The sequence below is a fragment of the Sciurus vulgaris genome, assembly GCF_902686455.1.
Source record: "Sciurus vulgaris genome assembly, chromosome: 4".
NCBI classification, from domain to species: Eukaryota; Metazoa; Chordata; class Mammalia; order Rodentia; family Sciuridae; genus Sciurus; species Sciurus vulgaris.
The window spans coordinates 55,963,319-55,990,641 of NC_136464.1; the positions used below are offsets into that span (position 1 = coordinate 55,963,319).

Here is a 27,323-nt window from a genome sequence, read left to right on the forward strand (position 1 = left end):
CGCACACACACGCACGCACACACGCACACACGCACACGCACGCACACACACGCACACACGCACGCACACACGCACACTTGGTCAGAACCATGAGCTCACCCACTCTCACCCTTACTCGGGAAGAAAGTTTTCTATTTTTTTTTGTCTTTTTTTTTTTTTTCATTTTTTTTTTTTTTTCGTAAAAAGGACTTATCCAAATATCTGGATAATAAATGGTTTGCGTTTCCTAAGAAACTGGGTTTTCCCTTCCCTTGTGGTTTCCATGCTCTCTTCTTCACCCTCTCGAGCCTCCGGGGCTCTTCCTCTCCTTCCTTTTCCCTTTTGCTTGTGGACAGGAGAAAGGGGTTGGTCTGCGTGACTCCTCAGGGCGGGGAGGGCGATCATGAGAACGGAAGGAACCCAGAGGGACCCAGAGGGACCTGGGCCGAGGGTGGGAGGCGGTGGAGGGAGGGCCACCTCCTGGCCCTCTTCCTGCCCCAGGGCCTCACCCCAGCTCCCACATGAGGTGTGAGGCCAGCAGGGGCAGCAGGCGGAGGAGCACCGGCCCTCTGGGCAGCACTGTGCGTGGATTTTCTAAGGCTGGTTGTGGTCGAGGACAGGGGAGGAGGAGGAGAGAGGAGCAACTCCAGCTGTCAGCCTCCCTGCACGGCCTCCTGCCTGTCCCTGCTGGCCCATGGTTCTGGGCACTCAGCAGTCCCCGTCAGTGGCCATGGCCACCAGCATCTCGCTCTTGCCCATCTCCTCCAAGGCACTCGCCAGGCTGTTGAGGTCCCCGTCGTCCTGCTGCAGAGCTTCCCAGAGGTCCAGGATCACCCCGGTGGGGCTCGCTTTGGTGGCAAAGTAATTCAGGTACCTGGTGCAGGGAGGAGAAGGGCATTGGGCACCCGGAGCACTCAGTGCCTCCTAGGAGCCTGGGGTGGAGGAAGCACGTGAGCTCCAGTGTCCCCCAGTCTTGGGTCTGAATCCTAGCAGGCTGCATGGCCCCAGGCCAGTCAGTGGCCCTCTCGGAGCCTCAGTCTCAGGGTTCCTCTTAAATGGGAACCATGTCGGTCACCCCCCAATGCTGCAGACAAGATCCAACAAGCTCATACAAAGTAAGGGTCTAGTGCTCTGGTCCTGGGCACCACCCTTCACCACTGTCACTGTGAATCATTGAAAGACATCGCCATGGGGGCGTGGCTTTGTCAGCGTGTCTCTCCTCTTCCTCTGCCTTTTGTGTGTGTGTGTGTGCGCGCGCACCAGGGATTGAACCCAGGGGTGCTTTACCACTGAGCCACATCCCCAGCCCCTTCTATTTTTTATTTTGTGACAGAGCCTCACTAAGTTGCTGAGGCTGGCTTTGAGCTTGTGATCCTCCTGCCTCAGCCTCCCGAGCTGCTGGGATTGCAGGCGTGCGCCACCATGCCTGGCTTCCTCCACCTTTCTTGCCTGCCTGGTCTCGCCCCACAGACTCCGGAGAGCAGGGACAGAGCCCGTGCCATCTCTGCTAGTCCTCACTCGCCATGTCGAGTAAGGTATCTTGTTCTGGACCTCCCAGGAGATGGGCAGGGGCAGCATCACACACCGTGGGGGAAGGCAGGGCCTGGGGAGTGTGGCGGTCACACACAGCCTGCCTGGCTCGCAGGATGGTGCCTGAGCTTGACACTCCACAAGGGAGCAGCGTTCTTAGACGCGTCACGTGCAAACCGAGCTCCAGACCTGCCATCAGTGGTCTGCCCGCTCCCCTGTTGGACTCTGAGGATGCGGCCCGGTGGGCCCTGGTCCCAGACACTCACCGGTCCATGGACAGCTTCTGCGCCAGCAGCCGCCAGTCGTTGCCCCGGGAGTTGGGGGCGTCCAGGCTGTGGCATATCTTCTGGCGGATGGACAGTGGAATCTTGAAGGCATAGGGTCCAAGCTGGGTGGTGACGGTGCTGCTGGGCGCAGAGCAGAGGGCGTCCAGGGAGCCAGCAGGAGTCTGGAAGGGTGGGGCAGAGTCTGAAGGCCACAGTGCTGGGCATCTGCCATTCCAGGCTCCTGCCCTGGACACCAGCTCAGAGGCTGAGCCACGCCCCTCCCTGGCAGCCTCCAGCTGCTCGGGCGAGGCCTTCTCCCAGGACAGAACTCCTTCCCAAGCCCAAGGACAACGTGGCTGCCCCAGCCCGGGGGGTGTGCCAGGGAGGGGCTGCTCCCAGCTAACGCTGAGCGTGATCAGGAAGCCCGAGGAGCCCCCGCCGCAGTCCGACCTGTGCAGACCATTTCCACACACGAGGAAAACAGAGTCCAGCGGGAGAAGCGAGAAGTGCCGGGGTCATGCGCCCCGTGGGTGGCAGAGCTGGGTGCAGAGCTCTTTCTACTGCACCCGGGAGGAGCAGCCGCACTGGCACCCTGGCTGGCCTGGGTTTACAGTGGTGCAGCATGGCAGCTGGGTCCCTGCGCTGACCTGGGTGCACACCTGGTCTGGCCATGCTTGCAGATACTGGCCCTCCCTAAAACCTACTTCCTCCTCTTCCAGCTGTGCGGCATCAACCACCTCCCTGGGGTTGTGCAGAGCTAGTGAGATGATGCATGTCACCTGGCGGGCGCCTTGCACAGGAATGGCGCACAGCAGTGATGGCTGTGAGCCCAAAATGACCGGTCCCTGCTCGGGCGAGGGCAGTGTACGCCTTCACGGGAGATGCATTTCCACCCATATGAGGTGGGACCGTGGGGTCCACGTGCTGCAGCCCCAGTCCAAGGCTGTCCTCAGGCCTCACCTCGGCCAGCGTGGTGTGCAGCTGGAATATCTGGCCCTCCCCTTCCACCTGGCGCACGCAGATCTTGCAGGTGAGCTCCGTGGAGGCCAGGCTGTGCCTCTCCAGGGTGAACGTGCAGTGCAGGGCCTTCTGGCTGCCACTCCAGATGTGGCAGAAGGGGATCTCCTGTGGGAGGCAGTGGTCAGGGCCAAGCCAGTCCTCCGGGGACTGGAGGCCAGGAGGCTGGGGCCCTTGGAGGCAGTTCAGGTCTCTGCACCCAGAAGGAAAGAGGGAGGAGAGCTGGTCAAGTGCCCTCAAGCTGGCCGGCTAGGTCATGCCAGGCCCTGAAGGGGTGAGTGCCTGTGTATCTGGGCTGGGACACCTCAGGGAGCCAATGGCATCACACGCTGCAGGGTGGGGCAGAGGGAGGTGACCACCAGAGAGCAGAGAGAAGAAAGGGTAGTCGGCCAGGCGTGCACACTCAGAGGTGGGAGGCCTCTTTAAGGACAAGAGGTGTGGCCTATGTGTGAGGAGGGACAGTGAGGGCAGGAGCGTGGGCGTGGCCGTCAGTGGCACAGAGGCTGGCATTCCCAAGGATGGCATGGAGACTGGCGGGGTGAGAGAGAGGGCAGGAGAGACACGGGAGCGGCAAGGCTGGGGACAGAGGTGCGAGGCAGGCCCCCACTCCAGCCCGCCGTTCCTCGCCAGCCCTCACCTGGTACTTGGCCAGCAGCTTGCTTCTCCAGTGGGCATGGGGGATGTCATGCAGGGAGAGGCGCAGGTTGTGGTAACTGTCCTTAAACAGCAGGGGTTTGGGTTCCTCCACCAGGTAGCCACCCAGTGTCCGCTCCAGCTCTAGCACTTCCTGTGGCCAGGGTGGGGAGAGGGGGACTCCGTCATACTTGGCCCTTGAGCCCTTTTCTGTAGCAGCTGAGGGGTGGGGGGCAGGGTCCCATCTGTAGACAGCGCAGGACCCAGTGGATCCGTTCAGCAAGTGCTTTAGATGAATGGATGTGTGGGTAGATGGATGGATGAACAGGAAAGCCGATGGATGAAGGAAAAATCAGTGTGGGAGAGATGTGGAAGAATGGATTTATAGACGGCTGGGTGGAGAGACTGATGGTATGGACAGACAGATGGATAATTGCATGGAAAGACAGAAAAAGAAAGAAGGTTATGAAAACGAATATACAAATAAGTGGGTATAAGAATACAAGCATATTTAGAAGGAAAGATATAAATGGATGGAAGGGAGATGGCTTGATAGACAGATGGGCTGTTAACTAAATAAGTATATGAACAGAGAACAGAAAATGGATGGAAGGATGGATGGATGGATGGATAGATGGGTGGGTGGATGGATGGATGGATAGGTGGATGGATGGATGGATGGATGGATGGATGGATGGATGGATGGATAGGTAGATGGATGGATGGATGGATAGGTAGATGGATGGATAGATGGATAGATGAATGGATAGGTGGATAGATGGAGGAATGGATGCATAGGTGGATGGATGGATAGGTGGGTGGTTAGATGGATGGATGGATGGATAGGTGGATGGTGGGTGGATGGATGGACGGATGGACAGGTGGATGGATAGGTAGATGGATAGATAGATGGATAGATGAATGGATAGGTGAATGGATGGATGGATAGATGGATGGATGGATAGGTGGGTGGTTAGATGGATGGATGGATGGATGGATGGATGGATGGATGGATGGACGGATGGATAGGTGGATGGTGGGTGGATAGATGGACAGATGGACAGGTGGATGGATAGGTAGATGGATGGATAGATGGATAGATAGATGGATGGATGGATGGATGGATAGGTGGATGGATGGATGAATGGATGGATGGATGGATGGATGGATGGATGGATGGACGGATGGATGGGTAGGTGGAGGAACAGGTGGATGGATGGATAGATGGATAGGTGAATGGATAGGTGGATGGATGGATAGGTGGATGGATGGATGCATGGATGGATGGATGGTAAACAGATGAGGGGTTAAAAAAGCAATGCCATGAGGTTAAAATGTGGCAACTTTTATCGTGATCTTTATACTGTTTTCTGGCAAAGGTGGACACCAGCCAATGCCCTAGCACCGAGAGATCCAGGCCCAAGAGCATTTCTCAGCAGCCTCCAACCCTTTAGGGCCTCAGGGACCTCCAGACCAGTGGTCCCAGCAGGAGACACTGGTCCTCCCCCGGGTCTTTCACCTGCGTTGCATCAGCCCACAACACAGAGCTTGACACAAGCCCCAGAAGCCTGGGGAGACCACAGCCCAGGTGGCAGGAGGCAGGAGCTATGAGGAAGGATCCTGAGGTTCTGTGGAGAGGGCGGAAGGAAAGCTGGAGAAGGGAACAGGGTCCTCACAGGGCCATGTGCTGTGCTCAGAGGAACTTCACGGGGCGGCAGCAGCGGCTGCCCTTCTGTCTGGAAGGCCCTCCCCCTCCCCCGGCTCGTCCAAGGTCACCCCCATCTGCTGCTTCCTAAGCCCTCTGGCAGACCCTCAGGAGCCCTCAAGAGCCTTCCGCCTGTCTCCCACCTGGGCCTGCAGCCTGGGGAGGCCGGAGCCGTGGCCTTGCCTTGGTGGAGAGGGCTGGAAGGGGTTATGCCGCTGGCCGGCTGAGGCCTGGCCATACCTTCAGTGCCAGGGGCGTGTCCTCTAGGCAGTAGACCCTGAGGCTGTACTCCAGGGAGGTGCACAGGGCCGGGGCGAAGACGGCCAGCTGGAGCCGTTTGATGGCTGAGCGGGAATAGGTCTCCCCTGTGAACACGTAGGTGCCCAGCTGGTCCAGCAGGATGTGGCAGGACCTGGCCTCCAGCTGGCAGTAGCAGGGGGTGTTCAGGGTCTCCTCGTCCAGGGTCACCACCTCCTGCAGGGTTCAGAGGGTTGGAGTGGACAGGCCATAGCCATCCTGGCTGGGCCGGGAGGAAAGGGGCTCCTGCTTGCGTCCCAGGCCTCCCCCACCAGGTCGATGGCTGGCTGCCCCCAGCCGGGGCTCCTCACCTCCCAGTGTCCCTGGTGGGCCTGGGTCTTGAGTTGGAAGATCCAGTCGCCAGCACTGACTTCAGCACAGTGGGGTACGGTGAGGATGACGGGGCGGCACAGCAGGAGGCCCGTGGGCCCGCAGGTCACCGCGGGGCTCAATACTGTCTGGGTCCCTTCTGAAAGTGGGCTGGGGGTGGAGCAGAGGGCGGGAAGGAGGCTGTGAGAGGAGGCCTGAGGGGCTCAGCCAGGGCACAGACTCCTCTGGGCCTCCAGCTCTGCTCACAGCTGGTGAGAGGCCTAACCACTGAGCCACATCCTCAGCCTGTTTTATGTTTTATTTTGAGACAGGGTCTCACTGAGTTGCTTAGGGCCTCCCGAAGTCGCTGAGGCTGGTTATGGACTTGTGATCCTCCTGCCTTAGCCTCTCAAGTCACTAGGATTACAGGTATGCACCACTGCACCCAGCAGGAACATTCTTGACAGATATGGCAAAATCACCCTCCAGAGAGTCGGTACCAGTCTACACTTGTGCCAGCATGCCATGGAGGGCTAAGTGCCTGGGCACTTGGAAGAATGAAGGTATTATCATCTGGAAAAAAAAAATCCTTGCAAATTCCTTAAGCAAAAATAATTCCCAATACTTCATGGATGTTCATTAGTTTTTATTATGAATTAGGTAGAATGTTTTCTCATAAACTACAGGTAACTGTGTGTGTGTGAGTGTGTGTGTGTTGGGGGGAGAGAGAGATCACTTGTTCATATCTCATTTTCACCCTGAGATGTTCAATTTTTCTTATTACCTTTTCACATAGTGAGGACATCAGCCCTCTGTCTCATTCCTAACCTGTCAACTGCTCACCACTTTCATGATTTCTGGTGCTGGCTTTGCACATTTTAACTGTGAACATGGCAAGGTGGATGCTTTCCTGGAGGACAGCCCCTGGCATCAGGGTCAGGCTTAGGAGGGATCTTTGGGCCCCAGGTGGGCAGGTGTAGGGAGGGAGGTGGAGGAGGGCAGCCGGGGTCAGGGCTGGGTTCTCTACTCACAGGGTGCTTTCTGCCTTGTTGATAAGTAGGTACATCTCGTAGAACTTGCCCTGAGGAATGGCTCCATTGGGCACCAACAGGCTGATCCCTGGGGGGAGAGGGAAGTGAGCAGGGAGGGGGTAAGGGAGCTGGGAGGTGGCCCTAGCATGGGGCAGGGAGGAAAAGACATCCAAGGAGTCACCAGCTGGGGACAGGGAGATGGGGTCTGGGGCCTGGATGCAAGGTGAGGCCAAGCCATTGGTCACAGCTGGCCTGTCCACTACACAGGGCCTTGATACTGCCCGGGGTCTGAAGGTGCCGGGCCCCTCCAGCCTAGCCCAGGGTGAGATGCTGGCACGCTGCTGACCACTCGTTCTGCACCCTGAGATGGGCGCCCCTGCCCTTTCTCCCTCTAGAACTGAGGACAGTCCTCGGTAGGGTTGCTGACCTGTTCCCAAGTAACGGAGAAACTGGGGCTTCGAGAGCGGCAGGTTCGAGGTTCCCCCACCCTGGACAGAGCACAGAAGGACTGAACCCCAGGTAGTCTGGTCTACTTCATAGTCCCTTCCTGCCTTGAAACTCACTTTCCCCATCTGAGAAACGGGACGAGGGAAGCCCTGTCTTCTGCTGGCTGGCTGTTGGGGCTTCCCAGAGGACCGCCAAGGCCAGGCAGACAGGCAGGCACAGGGACCCACCTGTGCCAGGGATGCTGAGCCTCCCGCCCAGGCAACCGAAGGTGCCGCTGACGCTGCTCCCTGGGTCCCGGGGTAGGCCCAGGAGCTGCTGGGAGCCCAGGCTGGCGCTGTGCAGGTGCAGGAAGTGTGTGTCCCGGGAGAAGTCGCCAGGGTAGGTGCCGGGCGGCAGGACCCCCAGCAGGTCGGCCCTGTCCGGCAGGCCAGGCGCGGAGCTGGTGGTGCTGGAGCTATAGACTTTGATCTTGAGGCTGGGCAGGGGGTCTAGCAGGGGCGAGTTGGTCATGGGGATCTTGTCGGCCGAGTCCTGCAGGGCGTACACTGGCCCTCGGTAGATGCCAGCGCTGGCTGTCAGGTCGGGAGGCACAGAGGGGTGCAGGAGCTGGGGGTTGCCTGGAGGAGCGGAGGTGATGGTCAGACCCGGGCATGCCCCACTGGCTGAGTCCCGCCGGTTCCGGCTGGGCGCCCTCCCGTCCCACCCAAGTGTCCAGCTGCACGAGCCTCAACTGCCACCTGCTGTAGGCAGCTTTGCAAGCTCTGGAGAAACCCTGGGAGGGTCTGGTCTCCGCCGTGCGCCTCTGGGGCCCGGCTGACCCGCCACCCTGCGTCCCCAGGTCCTTACTGGGCCTCGCAGCCTTGAAGTTGACAGGGTGGAAGCCACCAGTAAGGGCAGCAGAGGAGTCGGTGATGTCCGTGTCGAAGTCACGGCAGTTACGGCGGTACACCACAGCCCCTGCTGCTGTGAGGATGGCCACCACCACCAGGACGGCCACCACCAGGCCTGCGTACAGTGCTACGTCTCCCGAGGCCTCCAGGACTGTGGGCACAGGAGGGCTGCGTGAGGGGCGGGCCCACGGGCACTGTGCCCAGTTCCACCTGAGGTCCGCCACGACAGGCTGGTGACCTTGGGCCAGCCTGGGAGCCCTCTGAATCAGTCTCTTCATTCAGAAGATGGTCCAAGACTCCTGCCCAGCTGTCCACCCTCCCAGCTTGACAAGAGGCCAGAGAACAAACATGTCCACCCCCCAGTTAACTCACTGCTGAGATGGGGACTGTGACTCAGAGACTCGGGGCCTCACAACTTGTCCAATTAGAGTTGAGATTCAAACTCCAGAATCTCACCCTGACCTGCAGCAATTTCCACGGGACCAAAGGTCCTGGCTCCCTGAAATCTTTATAAGTAGCCATTCCAAGTGCTTTGTCTTGAGGGAGGGGGGCGGGGGAGGTGGAGGCAACATGAGCCACGGGGTGGAGAGGCAGCAGGAGGAAGATGGATGGGGCGGGGAGGTGACCCATGCTACCCCGGGGAGGCTGAGGCAGGAGGCTTCAAGACACTGGAGGCAAATTGACAGAACTTTCTACAACCATGGAAATGTTCTAGGTCTACACTGTCCACATGCAGCCACTAGAGCACGTGGCTACTGAGCAATAGTTGGAGCAGATGCAAAAGCCCCATCAGTTAATTAACACTGATTTGGAGCCAGGTACGGTGGCGCACGCCTGTCATTCCACCGGCTGGGGAGGCTGAGGCAGGAGGATCGTGAGTTCAAAGCCAGTCTCACCAACTTAGTGAGGCCTTAAGCAACTCAGTGAGACCCTGTCTCTAAGTAAAATAATAATAATAATAATAATAATCTGATTTGGCTTTAATTTATTTAAATATAAGCTTCAATAGCCACATGTGGCTAGTGGCTACCACACTGTTGGCAGCCCAGGCAGAGCCAAGATGGCAGCGGCCGAGATGGCTACTCTTCTGCAGTTTCTTTTGGGAGCTCCAGGAAGCACCCATCTGCTCTCCCCTGCACTGAGGGCTTCTCAGAGAGGTAGGCCAGCTTCCCGGGCCCAGAGTCCCCCACGCCCGGGTCAGCAGAGCCTTGCAGCACCGGAGGTCATGGCTTGCACCTGGAGGTCTGCTCACTTCCCAGCTGCCGGCCCCCTCCTGCTCCCCCTCAGTAGGTGGTATTCCTGGGTTCCCCTGAGGACCAGAGGACCCCTCACGGGCCTGGGCTCCCACCTCTCTGGAGGTCCTGGCCCAGCAAGGAGACGGCTCCCCCACATGGCTCTGCGTCCCAATGTCCTCGCTCACACGGGGCCACTGGCCTCGTGATCTAGACTCCTGATCAGCCACCAGCCGGGACCCCTGGGGGGCTGGGCCAAGGGCCACACTGCTGATTTATGGCTCCGGAAGTGTTTGGAAATTGCAGTTTAATCACCATAGCCGTGCTGCCGGAGGCTCCACGGCAGAGAGGACGCAGTGCCAGGGCAGTGGGGACCCGGGGCTCAGCACAAGGCCCTTGGGAGTTGAGGCAGGGCAGCAGGCATGAGCGGTGACTTGGAAGGTGTGGCCCAGCTGCTGGGTGGCAGTGCAGGGCACTGGGGTGGACGGGTGGGCATTGCCCTCTGCCCGGTCCCACAGAGGAAGGCCAAGGGCACAGGGTTAAGAGCACCAGCTTTGGCCACAGATTCTGGGTTCAAATTCTGCTATTTCTCAGCTGGGTCCTCGGGCAAGCCCCTCCTCCCCTCAGGCAAGTCCTGTCTGGGGACAGGAGAGCCGGGGGTCTCTGGGGGCCACTCTGTCAGCCCAGGGTCTGCCTGCCTGTCCGTGATGGAGGGCAGAGACATGCAGCACCCGAGGCAGGAGGAGCCCCAGGAGCTGGGTACCGTGGGCACTGTCCACTCTCCCTGCCCTGCCCCCACACCCGGACACCCAGCCAGGGAGAAGCATGGATCACCCCAGGAAAGAGGACAGCCATGAAATGGACTTACGGTGGCTTTTGGGATCACTTAGAGTTCTCTTATCTGTCAAGGGAAATAAAGGGAAAGCCAGTGACACAGATGACAAGGGAAGGGTGGTGGAGAAGGCAAAGGGGACATGCGCAGATGAGCAACAGGCGGGAGGGCCGGGCCGACTCACTCTGCATGCACAGCCCATCGGTGCAGTTCTTGGAGTCCAGCAGTGTCCCACTGCAGTCCCGGCCTCCGTTCTGGGGCGGGGGCGCCATGCACTCTCGGCTGCGCCAGTGGGCACACTCGGTGCTGCAGGCTGACCACTTGCTCCACTCGGTCCACGCGCCGTCCACTGCAGGAGCAGGGCACACGCGCAGTGAGGGTGCAGACACACGCCCTCCCTGGCAGGAAAGGGGCCCACAAGCCCCATGCCAGCCACCCAGAGAAACCCACACCACGTCCACGCAGCCTCGGGCCAGCGAGCGGCCACTGGTAGCGGGCGGACAAGAGGACAGATGCGCACAGATGCAAAGGCGCCACTGTGCAAAGACAAGCCCAGAGTAAAAACGCCACACCGCCACCCAGACCCACATCTGAAGGGAGGAAGCAGCCAGATAGGAAGAACAGCGGGCACATGGGGACACAGAAGATGGTGGGTAAGGGCTGGTCAGCGGGATGGGGCCTGTCAGGTGCAGGGCAAGGAAGAGGAGCCGGCCCAGGCTGCAGCCCAGAGCCCCTGTGCACCTCACCAGCAGCCCCGGGCCCAGCCCAGGTCAGAGCTGAGCGCCGAGCCAGTGGAGTGGCTGCCCTCCCTGAGGGTGCTGGGGAGGATGGGACCCTGGCTGGCACACGGCAGGCAGGTGGGGTCGGGCAGGATGCCACCCGGCTAGCGGCACTAACCTGGGCACACGGTGGTGCAGGCGGTTTTCTGGAAGGCCTGGCCCTCACAGAAGGCGCCTCCGTTGAGCGGGGCGGGGTTGGTGCAGGTCCGCGTGCGCTTCTGCCAGCCTCGGCCACAGCGGTTGGAGCAGGGCGACCACTCTGCCCAGCTGGACCAGCCGCCGTTCACTGTAGGGACAACGGTTGTCATCCAAGTGGCCGACTGAGGGTCACTGTGGCTCCCCCAGCCCACCTCCATCCCCAATGAGGTCGCTGCCCTGAGACGTCCCTGGGGAGGCCCTTCCCACCGACCAGGCTGGGCAGCAACAGCAGCACCAGGATCTGCGGGTCACTGCCCACTCCTGAACCATCGTACTGTGGGCAACGAAGGTCCAGAGCAGTCCAGCACTTATTCAGGGGGATCTGGGACTCATCCGGGGCTGGACCCTAGGATAGGACTCTTTCTAGAATGTTCTACAATCGCCTTAGCTGTGCCTCTTTCCCTTGCACTCACGAGGCCAAGGGGTCAGCAGAGAGCAGCACACAGACCTGGCAGCAGTCCCAGTCCCTAGCCTGCCAGGACCACAGCCTTGGGCCTGGGGGTCCTGACTGGGGCCCACGACTTGGCTGCTTGACCGAGGTCTCCTTCCGAGAGCCAAGGGGCTCTGGAACATGCGGAGTGCTTCTGACTTGGAACCCAGGAAGGTCTGACTCGGCCACCCATTCTGCTGTGCGACCTTGGGCAATTCACTTCCCCTCTCTGGGCTGCGGCCTCCCCACAGAGCCCCGGGCACCTTACCATAGACGATGACCGTGGCCGTGGTGCTCCGGCGCTTGGCCACGATGTTCTTGGCCACGCAGGTGTAGTTGGCTGTGTCCGACAGGCGGGCCTGGCGGATGATGAGGTTGTGGTCGATGGTGAGCAGGAAGTTGGTGTCCTGGGTGGGGTCTATGACATCCTCGTTCTTGAGCCACTCCACCTGTGGGGGAGGGAGGGGACCCTGAGGACGCAGTGCCTGCCCCCAGCACTGGGGAGTGGACCTGCCTGGAGGGACAGGAGGGGTCCCACAACGAACAGGGCTGCGGTTCTGTCCATGTCCACGCCAGGGTGCTGACCGAGGGGCGGGGCCTCCGCGGGGCCAGGCACTGTGCTGGGAGCCCCAGGCCCCAGCTGGGCAGGTTGGGAGGAGACTCACCCCAGGGCCTCGGTTTTCCCATCTGCAGGATGGGCACTGAGAGCTCAGAATGCAGCTGGTGGCACCTGTCCTCAGTGTCACCTCCTCTGCTGGCCCTGGCGGGGGCGGGGGGGCGCCTGGGCTCCCGTCCCAGTGGCCACTTCACCCTCCCCAGCTGCACAGGGGTGACGGCATCCCCACAGGGGGGCCCCGGCCCTGGCCACAGCCTGACATCGCGTGGTGCTTGTCTCCCGCCATCCAGGAGGGTGTCCCTGAGGGGCCGCTCTGCGACCAGCGGGGGTCCTGGGGTGAGCCGGGGCTGATTCCAAGCTGGAAGCCTGTCTTCGTCACCCCGGCCTACTGGACCTCCTGGCCCCCCAGGAATGTGTCTGCAGCATGAGAAGGGTGGCGGGCAGGGACGGGTGGGGACCTCCCTGGGATCCCAGGGCTGTGTGCGGCGGGCGCCGGGCGCCGGCCGAGGGGTGGTACAGACGGGCACACGGAGACCTCTTGGCATCCATAAAGCAGGGCCTCGGGTTCTGGGGGCACGGCCTACTGGAGACTGGGCCCAGGTGCCCAAGGAGCCCTGGGGTCCCCTCCTGTGCAGGGGACCTGGCCTGTGCCAACCTCTGCAGAAGCGATGGCTGCCCTCTCTGTCCCGAGCCTCTCTCCCCATCTGTGACGTGGAGGCCCTGGGAGGCTGTGGCCTGGTGGCTGGTGCCTGCCCTCAGCTGACTGGCACTGGCTTGCGCCCTCACCTCAGCCACAGGCACCCCCTCTGGCGGGCGGCACTGCAGGAGAACCTCGTGGTCCAGGGGTACTTCCTTGCCCAGGGGCTCCTGGTCGAAGTTCTTGCGCAGGTCTGAGAAGCGAGAGTGTCGGGGCCAGTCAGGTTGGGGCTGGGGGGGGGACTCGAAGTGCCCACGGTGGCCACTAGGGGGCAGTGCAGCCCAGGGAACTGTCGACGAGGAGCTAGGGGACCGGGCATCCCAAGCACTTAGTGGCCCCGGATGGGTGAGAAAGCTACCAGTTTCCTTCTGTCGGTGAGAGGGCCACTGGAAATGCCCAGGTTCTGGGTCTAGGAACCCTCTGAGCTGGCACCCGGGTGCCCGGGGTCTGCGCAGGGCCTCTTCAGCCACAGGCGTCCACAGGGAGGGGAAGGACCCTGGGGGCGGGGCGGGCGGGTGTCAGGAGGCGTACAGGCGATGCGGACGTAGGCCCGGCGGCTCTTGGTGGTGCCCGCGGAGCTCCACGCCACACACTGGCACCAGTAGTCCTCCAGCCCAAACAGCTCCTCCACCTGCTGCCGCGACACCTCGATCTGCACCTCGCGCACCCGCAGGCCTGGCAGGAGGAGAGCGTCAGGGCCAGGCTGCACTGCCACAGCAGACAGTGACTGCTGGCCACCCCCGCCCCGCCCGCCCAGCTGGACTCCACGTGCCAGCCAGCATGGCGGTTAGATGCTGGCCAGGTTTGAATCCAGGCCCCATCCTCACGCACCAGCTGTGCCACCTTCACTATGTTACTTAGCCTCTCTGAGCCTTGGTTTTCCCACCATGGTAAAACACACAGGATAAATGTGAATGACTCATGGCCATTATTGTCTTAACACTCAGTCCAGCTGGGCACCAATTTACTCTGGCAAGTTGTCTGGATCTTGTCTAGCTCTTCCTTTCACATTTGGAGAAACTGAGGCCCAGAGAGGGCAGGTGGTGGCCCAAAGTCCCCCAGCAAGCTGCCAGTGGAGTGGAGCTGTGTGGTGTCCTGCCCGGGTTGAGATCTGACCCTGACCCACACTGACTCTCCGGATCCACTCAATACAGCCATTGCTGTGACCCTTCCATGCTGTCACAGGTGGGCTCCCCGATAGCAAGGAGAGCCCCAGCCCCAAGGGCCCAGAGAGGTGATGGGCCCAGAGATGGAGACTTGAATCTATTTTTTTAAAATTTTAAATTGTGGCAAAATGCCATCCGAGAGGGTGGCTCTGCCTGCCACGGAGGCAGCCTGCCGGATGGGCTCCGTGATCAGAGCTGCAGGCCCTTCTGGGGCCATCCATCTGGGGAGGCGGAGGCTGCACCAGTCAGGCTGGGCACCTTGTCCTTGTCTCCCAAGCACAGGGGCTGAGTGGCGGGATGTGTGTGGCCGGGACACCCAGGCTGGGCCACCTGCTGTGCTGGCAGGAGCTGGTGGGTCCCGTCTGCTGGCTTGGCCCACAGCTCTGTGCTCTCAGGGCCTCCAGGAGCCTGGGGCAGCGCTGGGTGCAGAGCAGGAGCTGCAGCCAACCAGGTCTCACTGCTACCAGGATCTGTGACCCTCATCCACATGTGCAGCTACTGGGGACAGTGTGCCCCAGTTTCTAGAGCTGGAAGGCCCTGAGTGCCTGGTGGCAGAGAGAAGGAGCCAAGCCATTGCTGATAGCCACAGGGCCGCTATTACTCCTCAAGTCACCTGAGAGGGGCCTTGCAAGCAGGCAGTCACTGGGCTCTGCCTGGCGCCCTGGCTGACCTCTAAGATAGGACAGAGGACAGAGGAAATGTGTTCACCAGGTACATGCCAACTCCTGTGCTGGATGTGCTTTGCCTTGGTTCACTGTCACTGGGGCTCAGAGAGGTTTAGTGACTTCCCCAAAGTCACACAGCCAGAGTGGGAACATCTTTGTGTGTGTGTGCGTGTGTGCGCGTGCACGTGTGTGTCCCTTTAAAAATTTTGGATTGGGGTTAAGAATGGAGACTTCAATCTATTTTTAAAATTTCTAAATCGTGGCAAAATGCACATAACTAACAACTTACTGTTGAACTTTTTTTTTTAAATATGCAGTTCAGTAGCATTCTGTACATTCTGGGATTTGGTTTTTAGTCTAGGTGGATCTGAAATACGGGTTTTTCATGGAAAAATAGAAATCACAGGAGGGAAGAAAAAGGAGAGGAGGGAGAGACAGAGAGGAGGAGAGAGAAAAAGAAAAGATAAGAGAGAGAAAAACACAAGGCCAGGCTGGGGACTCATGCGTGCGCGTGCAGACACACACACACACACACACACACACACACACACACACACACACACGTGGAGGAGGGGCAGGCCAGGCAAGGGAGGAGGAGGCTGGGGAGGCTCAAGGAAGCACTGGAGAACGCAAAGCAGAAAAGATCACAGTCCACCAGGGCCAGGGGACACCCTTGGCCTGGGGCTGCTGCCAGGTGACAGCAGTGAGTGTCCCCTGAAGGATGCCAAGCCTGGGAAAGGCTCCTCCCCCGGGGAGGCGAGGTGAGGAGCTGGCTGCCTCCCCCAGGCACCAGGGCTCCAGGGTCCGCACTCTCCCTCCTCCCTTGCTTTCTCTGGATTTGGGGGAGGGCCCCCCGCACCACCCACATGGTCACTAACTTCATATCACAGGGTCGAGCACCCAGATTCCAGATCCAAAATGAACCCCAAACAGAAACTCTCTGGGCGCCAGCCTGACACTCTGCAAGTTTTGGATTCGGGCTTATTTGAAGCCTCATCGGGTTGGATGAGTTCAGAACCCGGGAGGCCTGTGGGAACCCCGCCCGAGCCCCGGGGGCAATCCTGAACATCGCAGGCCACAACGGAAAACAGCGTCACTGTCCAGCCGCGGGAAGGACTTGAGGCAAGGTGGTACTGAATTCTGGTGGGTGGGCTGGGGACCCAGGCCTCCCTCCCCAGGTCAGGTGGAGATCCAGCCCCCACCGGACAGACACAAGCGGGAGGGAAGACAGAGAATATGGAGGCCACGTCGCCGCAGGCCAGGCCTGGCGGGACCTGCAGCCCATCCTTGGGGAGGTTCCCATCCAGTGACCCCAGATGGGAAACGGAGGACAGGAGGCTGGAGAACTGGAGGACACAGGGCTGGGGGAGGCCGCCCGTGGAGCCCAGGCCAGCACCAGGCTCAGGACCGAGTGCCCCTGCGCCTCTGGCCCGAGGACCCACCGGTGGCCTGGTCCAGGCCCTCCTGCGTGACGTGGTCGCTCTGGCTGACCCACTCGCCGTTGCACTTGAAGTAGATCTGCGTGGCGGGGCGGGCGCGGCAGCGCAGCTCCACGGGCCGGTTCTTCACGATGTAGGCGTCCTGCGGCTCCTCCAGGAAGTGGGGCAGCGGCTCGGCCGGCGCGGACGGGAAGGCGTCGGGCAGCACCTGGTCAGTGCCTGTGGAGCGGGAGGCGTGTGAGCCTGGGCCGGGAGCCGGGAGCCTGGGCTGCCTCTCGCCCATGCCGGACACCTCCCCAGGACCCACCCTGGGACCTAGCAGGGGCTGCACCCCTCGGGCCTCAGTGTCCCCATCCTGTCTCACTTTGAGGAGGTGGAGCTTTGGGCCTGTCTGGCCGGTGAGGCCCGTGAGGCTGCGTGATTCTTATTCCCTATAGCTGGACAAGCCAGGCAGGCCCAGGGCGGCCTGCCAGGGGAGCCCCGGACCTCCCCACCACCCCAGCCCTGGCCCTGCGGGCCTCGCTTCTGTTCGCCATGGTGACATCACACTTGATGGGCTGGAAACTGGGCTGAGGCAGGAACGGAAACCAGGCCGGCTTTGCCCTGAAGCCACAGCTGCCCTTTGCAGCCCCAGCCAGCTGGTTGACCAGCAGAGGCAGCCAGGGCCTGCAGGGGCGTGGGGTGGGCTGGGATGGCACTAGGCCTGGGCTCCCTGCTGCTCAGCACCCCCAGGACTCCTCTAGGAAGTCCCAGGAGGCCTCCTGGGGAGGCTCCACCTGGAGCCCGGCTCCCAGCCCGGAAGCTGATCCATCCCGGGGAGGCTTCCCACCGCAGCCAGATCCACACCCACACCACTGTGGACGAGCAGACTCCAGAGGACAGGCGAGGCGGTGCCCGCGGGGCAGTGTCCTCCCCAAAGAGGCCAACCGGGAACGCCTGGGTCCCTGGAAAGAACAGCACCTCGGGAGGGGACAAACAGGAAGGAAGGGCTGTGCAGAGGGAGGAGACCAGGCCGGGCCTGTGACTGGCCTGCCACTCAGGAAGACTCACTTTCCAAAGCCAAGCGTCAAACAATCAGGAGGCTGGGGACAAGCCGTGGGGGGCCTGTCCTCCTCTGCTAATTGCTCCAGAGGACATAGGGAGGAAGCAGTGGGGTGGGCACGTCTGCCCGCCTCTCCACCAGCCGAGCCTGGCTCAGTCAGCACTGGGAACCCTGCACCTGTCCAGTCCAGGAGGCCATGCTGGCCCTTGGGAGTCTCCCTATAGGCAGGGGCCCAGGGGACACCTGGTTTTCCAAGAGCAGAATGAATCGACACGGCGGGTGCGTGTTTCCTGTGTAGACCAAGAGACCCCCCGTGAGTGGGGGTTGTTATCACCGGCCCCAGGTTTCAGGCAGCATGAGTGTGACAGACAGCGACCTGAGGGTGGGACGGGAAGCCGGCCAGGCGGGGGTGAACCCAGCTCCCGTTCCGTGTGACCCAAGCGAGCGCCTGAATCTGCCCTGTTACTTCAGCTCTGAGGAGGGCGGGGGAAGGGAGCACTTGGCCGTCTCTCTGGGCTGCTCTGAGGACCACAGGGCTGCCTTGGAAAGGGACTGGCACACAGTAGGTGCCTGTTGCTGCATCCAGACAAGAAATGCGCACCAAGCAGCCGGTGCTGTTCCAGTACTTCCAACAGCTAGCTTATCTACTTCCTGCAACAGCCCTGTGCGGGGTCCTCGTCAGCCCCTATTTTATAAACGGAGCAATAGAGACCCAGAGAGATGAAGCAACTCGCCCAAGGTCACACGCTAGCAAGAGGCAAGGTTCGCATCCAAGACACAGAGGAGCACGTTTGGATGCTGCCCGGGACTCCCTCCCCGTGGCTGAGGTAGAACACCGGGGGTGTGCTGCACTTGGGAGTCCCAGGAGCAGCCTGACGCGGGCCAGGACTTACCGCTGAGGGCCTCTCCCATCAGCCAGCAGGGTTGGCACCGTCGTCTTTGTTCAAAGCTGAGGAAACTGAAGACCACCCAAACAGGGCCAGTGACTTGCCCCAGGCCACCTGGTTTGTGGGCAGCTAACCCGGAATGGCACTGAGGACTCCTGAGTCCCGGCCCAGGCGTCCCCCTACATGCTTCCCTCTGTCTGCAGCCCCTGGGGTCTGTGTGCTGGGAAGGCCACACAGGGGCTGTGCTGCAGCTCTATGAGCTGGACACGGTTTCCAGTGGCCGAGAGCAGGTCACTGTGTCCACTCTGCGATGGCCACTGTAGCCTCACACTGTGTTGGACCTTGCGGGGGAGGGCACCTGGGCAGCAGAGAGCAGGCAGGCCCCTGCCCACCTCTTGCAGCCAGCATCCTGCCTGGGTCAGCTCGGTGGGGTGACAGCAGGGCTGAGCCTCCAGACCCAGAACCCCGTGAGAACCTGGCCCTCTGGGGTGCCTGGGAGGCCGGGCGCTCCCCCGGCTCATGCCTCCAGCCCCTGGCTGCCCTGTTCTCTGCGGCACGGCAGGCTGTATTTACGACTTTGTTTTATGACCCTAATGCGGCTCATTTATAAAGCGGGCGCAGATGCGACTGAGGAAGCAAGCATTAGACATCCATTAGCCAGGCCGCGCCCTGCCGCCCCGCCCCGCGCCCACTCAGCGCTGGCGCAGACGTCCATCTCTGGCTTGGGCAGGGACGCAGCCTGAGCCCTGCAAGGTGGCATGGGATGGCTCACTACAGAGCTGGGTCTCCTTGCCCACGTCCCCACAGTCCAGTGACCAGGAGGCAGATGAAGACAGGAGACAGGAGAAAGAACCAAAGGCCACCAGGCACCCTGATGACACGCAGTTGGTATGCAGTCAAGGCAAATCCAGCAGAGGTGGGCGTGCAGGGGCACCAGGCCTAGGAGCGGCTGCGTCAGTGGTCCAGACGGTAGTAAGCCAGGCCCTCTGGTGCCGGGCAGAGGGGCAGCAAAGGTGCCCAGGGGGTCCCTGGGCCTCGAGCTGCAGGCACTGTTCAGAGTGCGGGTCCTACCCGCTCGACGCACCCATGACAGCCCTGCCCGGAGGTGCTCAGACTCTTTTGCTCTTAAGTATCTCAGTGACTTTTTATGGTATTTCCAGGTCCCAAAGAAAGTCCCAAACGCTGGAAATGTATTAAGTCGTTACATCCACACAGCTCCACAAGTATTTATAGCCTAAACACTGAGCAGCCTTTTGGAAAAAGTACTTAAATTGGAACAAAAAAATAATGTTTCACCCCATCCCTAAGTAGCCACTGTAACAGGCAGATGGGGACAGAGGCACCTGTCAAGCGCTGGACCACTTCCCAACCACAGAAGCAGAGTGGACACCACCACCCTTATTACTTGGATACTCCCAAGTGCCCAAATCTCAGCTTTGCAAACATGCGATGCCCAATCCAGGGGAATCAGTGATGTAATGCTGAAACTGGGAGCCACCTCGAGCCAGTAGTTCCTCCAGTGTCCAACAGTGTCCCTTGAAGATTAGCAATAGCCTGTAGCACCCTGGGGTGCCGTGGCACACAGTTTGGGAATCATGGTCCTATGGATTAGGCACTTTTATCAACCCCACCCTACAGATGGGGAAACAGACCAAAAGCGTTTAAGTTATTGGCACGAGGCTATGACGCTAGCAAGAGCAGAGCTGGCTGCAGATTCAGGGAGTCTGTCTTCTAAACTCTGCTGTGGAAACTGGCGTTTGTCTCTGCTATGTGCCCATGTGCCTGCGTGCCGGCCAAATGCTCTACTTCCTCCCAATTCCCAACATGGGATACGGTCCCATCTTACAGATGAAGACACAGCATGGAGAGACACCAAGGGTCACCTGGCCAGTGGACCAGTTCCTTACAGCAGAACTCAATTGCGCCTATGTTGCAAAAACGCGCCTGCCTTTAGAGCCACCTCCCAGCCTGGCTCGGAGCTGCGCCTGCTGTTCCCGCCTCCCAGCATCCCGGCTTCCCTGCGCTTCTCTCCATGGCTGCATCTTTACACAGGAGACTCAAACCTTTGCGGGCGGGCTCCTCCAGGAGCAGGCCCGTCCTCCGCCAGGCGGGATCTGGACGTCCTGCTGGCAGGAAAATTTCCCACATAAAGCGTGTGCGCACGTGCGTGTGTCCTAAGAGCAGAACGCACTCAGGCCTAAGTCACAAAAGCGCACCTTTAAAGCCACCTACAAGAACGGTCCAGGAATCCCAAGATGAAGGTAAGAAGCCGACCCTACCCAGACGTAGTGACGGACCGTGAAACACGGGCAACCCAGCCCCTGGAGGCCAGAGCCCTGGGACTGCATCCGGGGGATTCCGCTGCCAGGTGGCCTTTCCCTCTCAGGCCACCACCTTAGAGTGAGGGGGCTGGTCAGGTCACTCTCGAGTCCCACTCCGGCTCTACCACGCTGAGGTTTTCCGATCCCCCCGGGGACTCTGCTCACTGGGTGCAGCGTCCTCCTCTGCAGAGCTCCTGTGCATAAGGCCAGCCTCTCTCCTGCCACTGCCGCTCCTGGCCGACAGCCCCGCCCCTTTGGTGGTCCCGAGGCAGCGTGTGGGTGGCCCTGGAAGGAGGGCAGGAAGCGTCTGCAGAGGGCTCCCACCTTGCCCCCACCTCTTCCTGGGCCTCAGATCCAGACAAGCCCTGGGGGCCACTCAGCCCTTCTCCTAACCGACCTGTGCCCCTGCCTGTGTCTATGGAGGTGGCTCAGAGGCCAGCTCCTCCTCCCTCCCGTCCAGTCCTCATCCAGCGTGAGCTGGCAAGCCTCCAGGGCTGGGGCACCCACTACTGCCCTGCTCAGCCCGTCGCCCCTGGACAGACCCCACAGTTAGGAAGGTCTTCCTCGCTGTCGGCTGCACTCTGCTGCCTGGGGCCCCAGCCATGGCCAAGGCCACTCTGAACGGCACGTCCCCTGGGCTGTGACGGCCCCCCAGTGTCGGGAGGGGGTAGCCTGCCCTCCCTGGCCTTCCCTCTTTCTTCTGAACACAGGAGCCAGTTTTGCCTCCCTCGCCCTGCCCGGCTTCCTCATGGCCCAGGTCCATTTTGCTCTCAGCCACTTGACTTGTGGGGGTGGGGTGCCAGGGGGCGTCTGGCCAGCACCTTCTGCTTCTGGCAAGAGCGTTTCGAATCAGGAGCTTGAAGGCTCCTTAACGATTTCGGTGGCTGCTCTCGGAGCAGGGGACACACCACGCCTTAGTGTCCAGGTCAGGGTATTGTCTCAGTGCCAGCTGGGCAGCTTCTTCCCAGGGGCTGGGCTGAGCCGAGCCCACTGTGGAGGTGGGGCTCGAGGGTGGCGGAGCCCAGGCCACGACCGCAAGCAGGCTGAGGGGCACAAGCAGAGAAGCTGATTTCCCAGGGGATCCCGGGAGCGGGCAGCAGCCCAAATGTCCTCGAATGGGAGACAGTCACCCTTCCTCGCGGGAACCAGAGACGTTCTGCTTCCCTGACCAAGACCCTGACCATGGGGGTCCAGGCAGGCAGGCAGCGAAACAGGAAGAATGGAGCATGCTCGGGTCCTCCTCTGCCCGGGGACCTCGGGAAGGGTCTTACCTCTGGGCCTCAGTTTCCCCACCTATAAAAAGGGGCGAGCATTCCTGGCCGGTCGACTCAGAGGTGCTGTCGTGAGGGTCACCTGAGAAAACTCGGGAGTGCGCTTCACCGGCAGCAGCGTGGGCAGCAGAGAGGGCAGCAGGCAGCAGCCAGCCCCCCAGCTGTGCCAGGGGAGCCTCAGCGCCCGCACTGCACGTCCCTTGGTCTCCTGTTACCTGTGTCTACCTACTCAGAGAGGGAAAGTGACAAACGCAACATCACACAGGAAGCAGCTCAGCATCGGAACCAGCTTCTGATCTGGAGTTGAGGTTGGCAGACCAGGTCCAGAAGGAGGCACGGCCACGGCAGGACAGGGGACCAAGGCTTTGGTTCTCCCCACGATGGGTCTGATCGGCCCTGCAGCCCTGGGCAGAGGCCTCAGAGGCCTCACCGCCAGGCAGCCATGGCAGGGCAGGGAGGGCCTTGACTTGACACCGCCATGGCTGGCTTTTGTCCCTGGGTCCCCCGGGTTCAGCGCCGGAGCTGAGCAGGGCCTGTGGCTCCGGGGCCGGCTGGCACGGGGCAGGGAGGGGAGAGGGGCCGGGCAGGGGGCGAGGAGAGAGAAATGCCCCACGCTGGGCACATTTATCACGGGCAGTCACGGCCTCTCTCTGGCCCTAGACCGCGGTGGAGCCTCCGCAGACTTGCCTCCCGCCGCACGGAAAACCTCCTCCATTCCCGGCGCTGATGTGCCCGGTGGGGGCGCGGGGAGCCGGGGGCAGGGAGCGCTTATTATCACGTTTTAACACACAGCCCCCACGACGGGCCCAACCCGGACACAAAGCCCTTCCTCCATCTGGCCCGCTCCCGCGGCGCTGTGGGGCTCAGGCCAGGGCCCCTCGGAGGCAGCCACAATGGCCGTTACTGATGACAAATGGGGCTGGCAGCTGGGGGAGCCCTGACTGAGTCACCCTAACAAAGAAGCCCCCACCCGGCCCCTCCCATACCCTCCTCAGACCTGTCTGTGCCCAGGACGTCACTTCCTGTGCAGGCCGCAGGAAGTGGCCTCGCCAGCATGGACAGCAGCTTGCAGCCTGGGTGTGTGTGCGTCCAAACGCTCCCGGAAGCCTCTCCCTCCCAGGACTAAGGGACAGGTGCAGGAGTGGACGGGAGACCAGGGACGAGGCCTGGCGTGGGACTAGCGAGGCCACGCCACTGACTCAGGCCTACCTGACCCACAGTGCAGCTGGGGAGGCTGAGTCCACACCCGCCCTCTTCCCGGGGCTGGGGGACTCTCAGCCAGGGCCTGGGCCCCTGGGGCCATTTTCAGGCCCAGGTCTCATGGGGTCCCTGCACCTGGAGGCCTGGGCCCTGAGGAAGGGCCTTCTGCCTCCCGTCCCCGTCCTCTCTGGACGAGGAGCTCAGAGCCCTCTCGCCCGCCCAGCTCTGGAGAGTGACCAGCTGTCCCACACCTGGCACGAGAGCTGGGTGACACACATCACCACACCGCAGGCCTGCAGGGCTGCTCCGCTGTACAGAGGTGGAAACCGGGCTCGGTGAAGGCGGAGGACACGCTCAAGGTCATGACCACAAGAAATCGGGACAGCCCTTGCCATGAAGTCACATGGCCCCGAGGGACCAGCAGGGGCAGCTCTGGTCCTCTCAGCAGTTCCTAAGGGGAGGGGTCTCCCCCACGGGTCCTCCTGTCCTCTGTGGGCCGGACCCTCCCAAGGCCTGGACTCATCTGGGGGGATCCCACCCAAGACCACTGGAGAGGCCTGGTGGCAGCCTGGCACGGTGCCTGCTTGGACACACGCTCACACCAACGGGCCCATCACACGCCGGTTGAGGTCGCGGCACGCTGCTTGCCCTGGACGCCCGGGGGCTCGGCCTGGAGGGACCTGCTCTTTCACTCGGTCCCTTTCCCATCCAGAGACGGACGCGGAGAGTTTGAGAAGTGGGTTCAGGCTTCGCCGACCACCCAGGTGCTAGTCCAATCTGGGGAGACTCCTGGTGCCCCACCTGCCCCACAGAGGCCGGCTGGACCCAAAGCTGGCCCTTCCAGGTGTCCAGACACAGCCCCGCCCCCTGCCTGCAGGGGCCCATGCTCCAGAAGCTTCTCTGCACCTGCCGGGAAGTCCTGGTCCCCGCCACGGCTCAGACGCCACTCCACTCTCCCGGGACGCGCCACCTGGGCTGTTTCCGGTCCCTGTGCGTGCCTTCCTGCTCTACCTCAGGGATGACCTCTGCCCTGGGTTCCCATGACACTGCCATCTCAATGGAACGGCAGGTCCCCGGAGGGCCCCTGACCTGCCTGCATCCTCCTCTCTCCTCCCTGGGCTGTCCGTGCACAGTGCTTTCTGGAAGGCTAGCTGAAGGGCTATTTTGTTTGCTGGGGTCCACTGGGCCCACTGGATTTTCTCCAGCTATGCTTCCCAGCTTCTCTAGAAACACCTGGGGTAGCAGTGGGGGCGGGAGGGGCAGCTGGAGGAGGTGGGCACTAGTTGTGCTGACCTGGACCACGGGAAAATCCCAGTCTGTGGGATGCTGCTCTCTGAGGGAACCTCAGAGAGCACAGAAACACTGTCCCCTAAGAAGGAGACCAGAGAGGGTGTGGCCTGGCCTCAGGTCACACAGCATCCAAACAGTAGAGCCAGAAAGAAAAACTGAGCACTAGACTCCCTGGGGAGGAGAGGGGACTTCATTTTTAGAAATCTTCTTTTGCTTCTAATAAGAACACTCCCTGACTTTTCTGATTATAAAGAAAGTACCATTGTAAACAATTTAGAAAAGATAAGCATGAAAATAAAAGTCAGAATATTAATATTATCAAAATGGCCATACTTCCAAAGGTGCTATGCAGATTTAACGCAATTCCGATTAAAATCCCTATGACATTTCTCATGGAAACAGAAAAAGTAATCAAGAAATTCATCTGGAAGAACAAAAGATCCAGAATAGCCAAAGCGATCCTGGGCAGGAAGAGTGATGCAGGGGGTATCATTATACCAGATCTTAAACTCTACTATAGGGCAATAGTAACAAGAATGGCATGGTACTGGCACCAAAATAGACAGGTAGACCAATGGTACAGTATAGAAGACACGGAGACAAACCCACATAAGTACAGCAACCTCATACTAGACAAAGGTGCCAAAAATGTACAATGGAGAAAAGATAGCCTCTTCAACAAATGGTGCTGGGAAAAGTGGAAATCCATATGCAGTAAAATGAAACTAAACCCCTATCTCTCACCCCTCACAAAACTCAACTCAAAATGGATCAAGGATCTAGGAATTAGACCTGAGACCCTTCACCAAACAGAAGAAAAAGTAGGCCCGAATCTCCATCACGTTGGCTTAGGACCAGACTTCCTTAACGAGACCCCCAGGGCAAAAGAAATCAAAGCAAGAATCAATAAATGGGATAGATTCAAACTAAAAAGCTTTTTCTCAGCACAGGAAACAATCAACAATGTGAAAAGAGAGCCTACAGAGTGGGAGAAAGTCTTTTCCACACACACTTCAGACAGAGCACTAATCTCCAAAGTTTATAAAGAACTTAAAAAACTTTACAACAAAAATATAAAGAACCCAATCAATAAATGGGCTAAGGAACTGGGCAGACACTTCACAGAAGATATACAGGTGATCAACAAATATATGAAAAAGTGCTCATCATCCCTAGTAATTAGAGAAATGCACGGCCGCCCCCTTGCGCCTAAGATTTCATCTAACTCCAATTAGAATGGTTATTATCAAGAACACAAGCAATAATAAGTGTTGGCGAGGATGTGGGGAAAAAGGCACACTCATACATTGCTGGTGGGGATGCAAATTAGTGCAGCCATTCTGGAAAGCAGTATGAAGATTCCTCAGAAAACTTGGAATGGATCCACCATTTGACCCAGCTATCCCACTCCTTGGTTTATACCCAAAGGACTTAAAATCAGCATACTACAGTGACGCAGCCACATCAATGTTCATAGCAGCTCAATTCACAATAGCTAGATTGTGGAACCAACCAAGATACCCTTCAACTGATGAATGGATAAAGAAACTGGCATATATACACAATGGAATATTACTCGGTCATAAAGAAGAATAAAATTATGGCATTCGCTGGTAAATGGATGAAGTTGGAAAATATCATGCTAAGTGAAATAGGCCAAGCTCAAAAAACCAAAGTCCAAATGTTTTCTTTGATAAGTGGATGACCAGAGGGATGGTGGGGGAAAGAGAAGAATGAAGGAACTTTGGATGGTGTAGAGGAAAATGGGGTGGGAGTGGGTAGGGGACAGAAAGATAGTAGAATGAGACAGACAGTATTACCCTATGTACGTGTATGATTACATGAATGGTGTGCATCTACATTGTGTACAACCACAGAAATGGAAAGTTGTACACCATCTGTGTACAAAGAATCAAAATGCAGTCTGTAAAAATAAAAAGAAAAGTCACCCCACTCCCACTGCGGTTGAATTAACACGTTAATTCTCGTTGCCCGTTGATTCTCAGACTATTCTTAGGTGTGCAGATATTTTGCTATTTAAATGGGCTCTGACCATATACAGGTGTCTTCTACGTTTTCTTTTCCAAGCTGCTCACAAAGTTAATAGCTATGAACTAAGTTCAGTTGTTAAACTGAAAGCAAAATGCGCCTGGTCTCGGTCACCCTCTGGGGCTCTGGGTCTGTCCATCCTGAGGTCACGTCTGTGCTCACACACGGCACGCTTGCTGGGCAGTGCAGGCCAGCTGGGCTGACTCTTCCTGGCTGGCTCCAGGGCCGTGGGGGCCGCTGCAGCATGCAGAGCTGGCGCAGAGCTGGCACAGGGCTGGCGGGGCCAGGACCGCGCAGTGGCGCTGCGGGTGTGGGTGCTGGGCAGGAAGGTGCCAGCGCTGGTCCCTTTCTCCCGGCACTCAGACCCCCATGGAATGGCCTCGGATCTGGCAGCTGCCCGGGCCAGGCTGCACAGGACAGGGGTTCTGCCCCCTCCCCACACCACCCTGGCAAGTCCAGGGCCGGGCCTGCTGGTGGGCACCCTGGGGCATGGGTCACCCTGTTGTGCTGGGCACTGGCCCTGGGGGAACCTACCCTGCAGAGGGAGGCAGCCTCCAGCACGTTGCCATGAGGAGGCTGCAGAGACGGCCGCCCCCTTGCGCCATCATCAGGCCCTGGGCTCTGGGGCCCTCAGACGCGGGCCCAGCCCCTTCGCCTCCAGATGGGGGTCCTGAGATCAGAGAGGGTCAGTGACTGGTCCAAGGCCAACGGCCTGTGGTGGCAGCACCCATGCTGTCTGGGCATCACATGGGCGTAAAGGAGAGAGAAAAAGAGACGCCTGACTCTGCCACCCTGTGGAAAGTGGCGTGGGAAGAGGGGGCACCAGTGGGGCCCAATGAACTGAGGCAGAAACGGAGTCACAGGGAGAGGGACAAAGAAGAGGCCTGAGAGTGCTGGCAGGGGCAGTTGAGTGGAGGGGGCCTTCGGGCTGGGGAGGGGCCTTCTTCTGACTTTTTGGAACCTGGAATCCATATGGTTCCTACTCAGGTCCTAGGGGCAAGAGAAGGGGGCGGACATCTCTGGTCTCCTTCCACAAGGCGGGAACTGGGGTCAAATTTTCATGGGCCCCCGAGAGGGCAGGCCTGCTACATTCAGGCTCTCAGGA

At 59.8% G+C, this 27,323-nt stretch overlaps 1 protein-coding gene across 2 annotated transcripts in view; it reads right to left on the reverse strand.

Moving 5' to 3' along the window:
- Nucleotides 1–366: 366 nt before the first annotated feature.
- The window catches only part of UNC5B (unc-5 netrin receptor B), a 76,931-nt gene continuing 49,974 nt past the window's right edge, over nucleotides 367–27,323 (reverse strand). Inside the window, exons 2-17 of one of the 2 annotated variants that reach the window (XM_079135770.1) lie at nucleotides 16,162–16,377; nucleotides 13,420–13,563; nucleotides 12,978–13,081; nucleotides 11,844–12,024; nucleotides 11,066–11,233; nucleotides 10,353–10,517; nucleotides 10,205–10,237; nucleotides 8,061–8,255; nucleotides 7,442–7,831; nucleotides 6,768–6,855; nucleotides 5,739–5,907; nucleotides 5,371–5,604; nucleotides 3,430–3,579; nucleotides 2,736–2,900; nucleotides 1,776–1,957; nucleotides 367–853 (exon numbers count right to left, since the gene is read on the reverse strand). In XM_079135770.1, the coding sequence (XP_078991896.1) occupies nucleotides 688–853; nucleotides 1,776–1,957; nucleotides 2,736–2,900; nucleotides 3,430–3,579; nucleotides 5,371–5,604; nucleotides 5,739–5,907; nucleotides 6,768–6,855; nucleotides 7,442–7,831; nucleotides 8,061–8,255; nucleotides 10,205–10,237; nucleotides 10,353–10,517; nucleotides 11,066–11,233; nucleotides 11,844–12,024; nucleotides 12,978–13,081; nucleotides 13,420–13,563; nucleotides 16,162–16,377 (2,750 nt within the window). In that variant the 3' untranslated portion in view covers nucleotides 367–687. The remainder of the gene's footprint in view (nucleotides 854–1,775; nucleotides 1,958–2,735; nucleotides 2,901–3,429; nucleotides 3,580–5,370; nucleotides 5,605–5,738; nucleotides 5,908–6,767; nucleotides 6,856–7,441; nucleotides 7,832–8,060; nucleotides 8,256–10,204; nucleotides 10,238–10,352; nucleotides 10,518–11,065; nucleotides 11,234–11,843; nucleotides 12,025–12,977; nucleotides 13,082–13,419; nucleotides 13,564–16,161; nucleotides 16,378–27,323) is intronic. The other variant, XM_079135771.1, reaches the window with a different exon arrangement.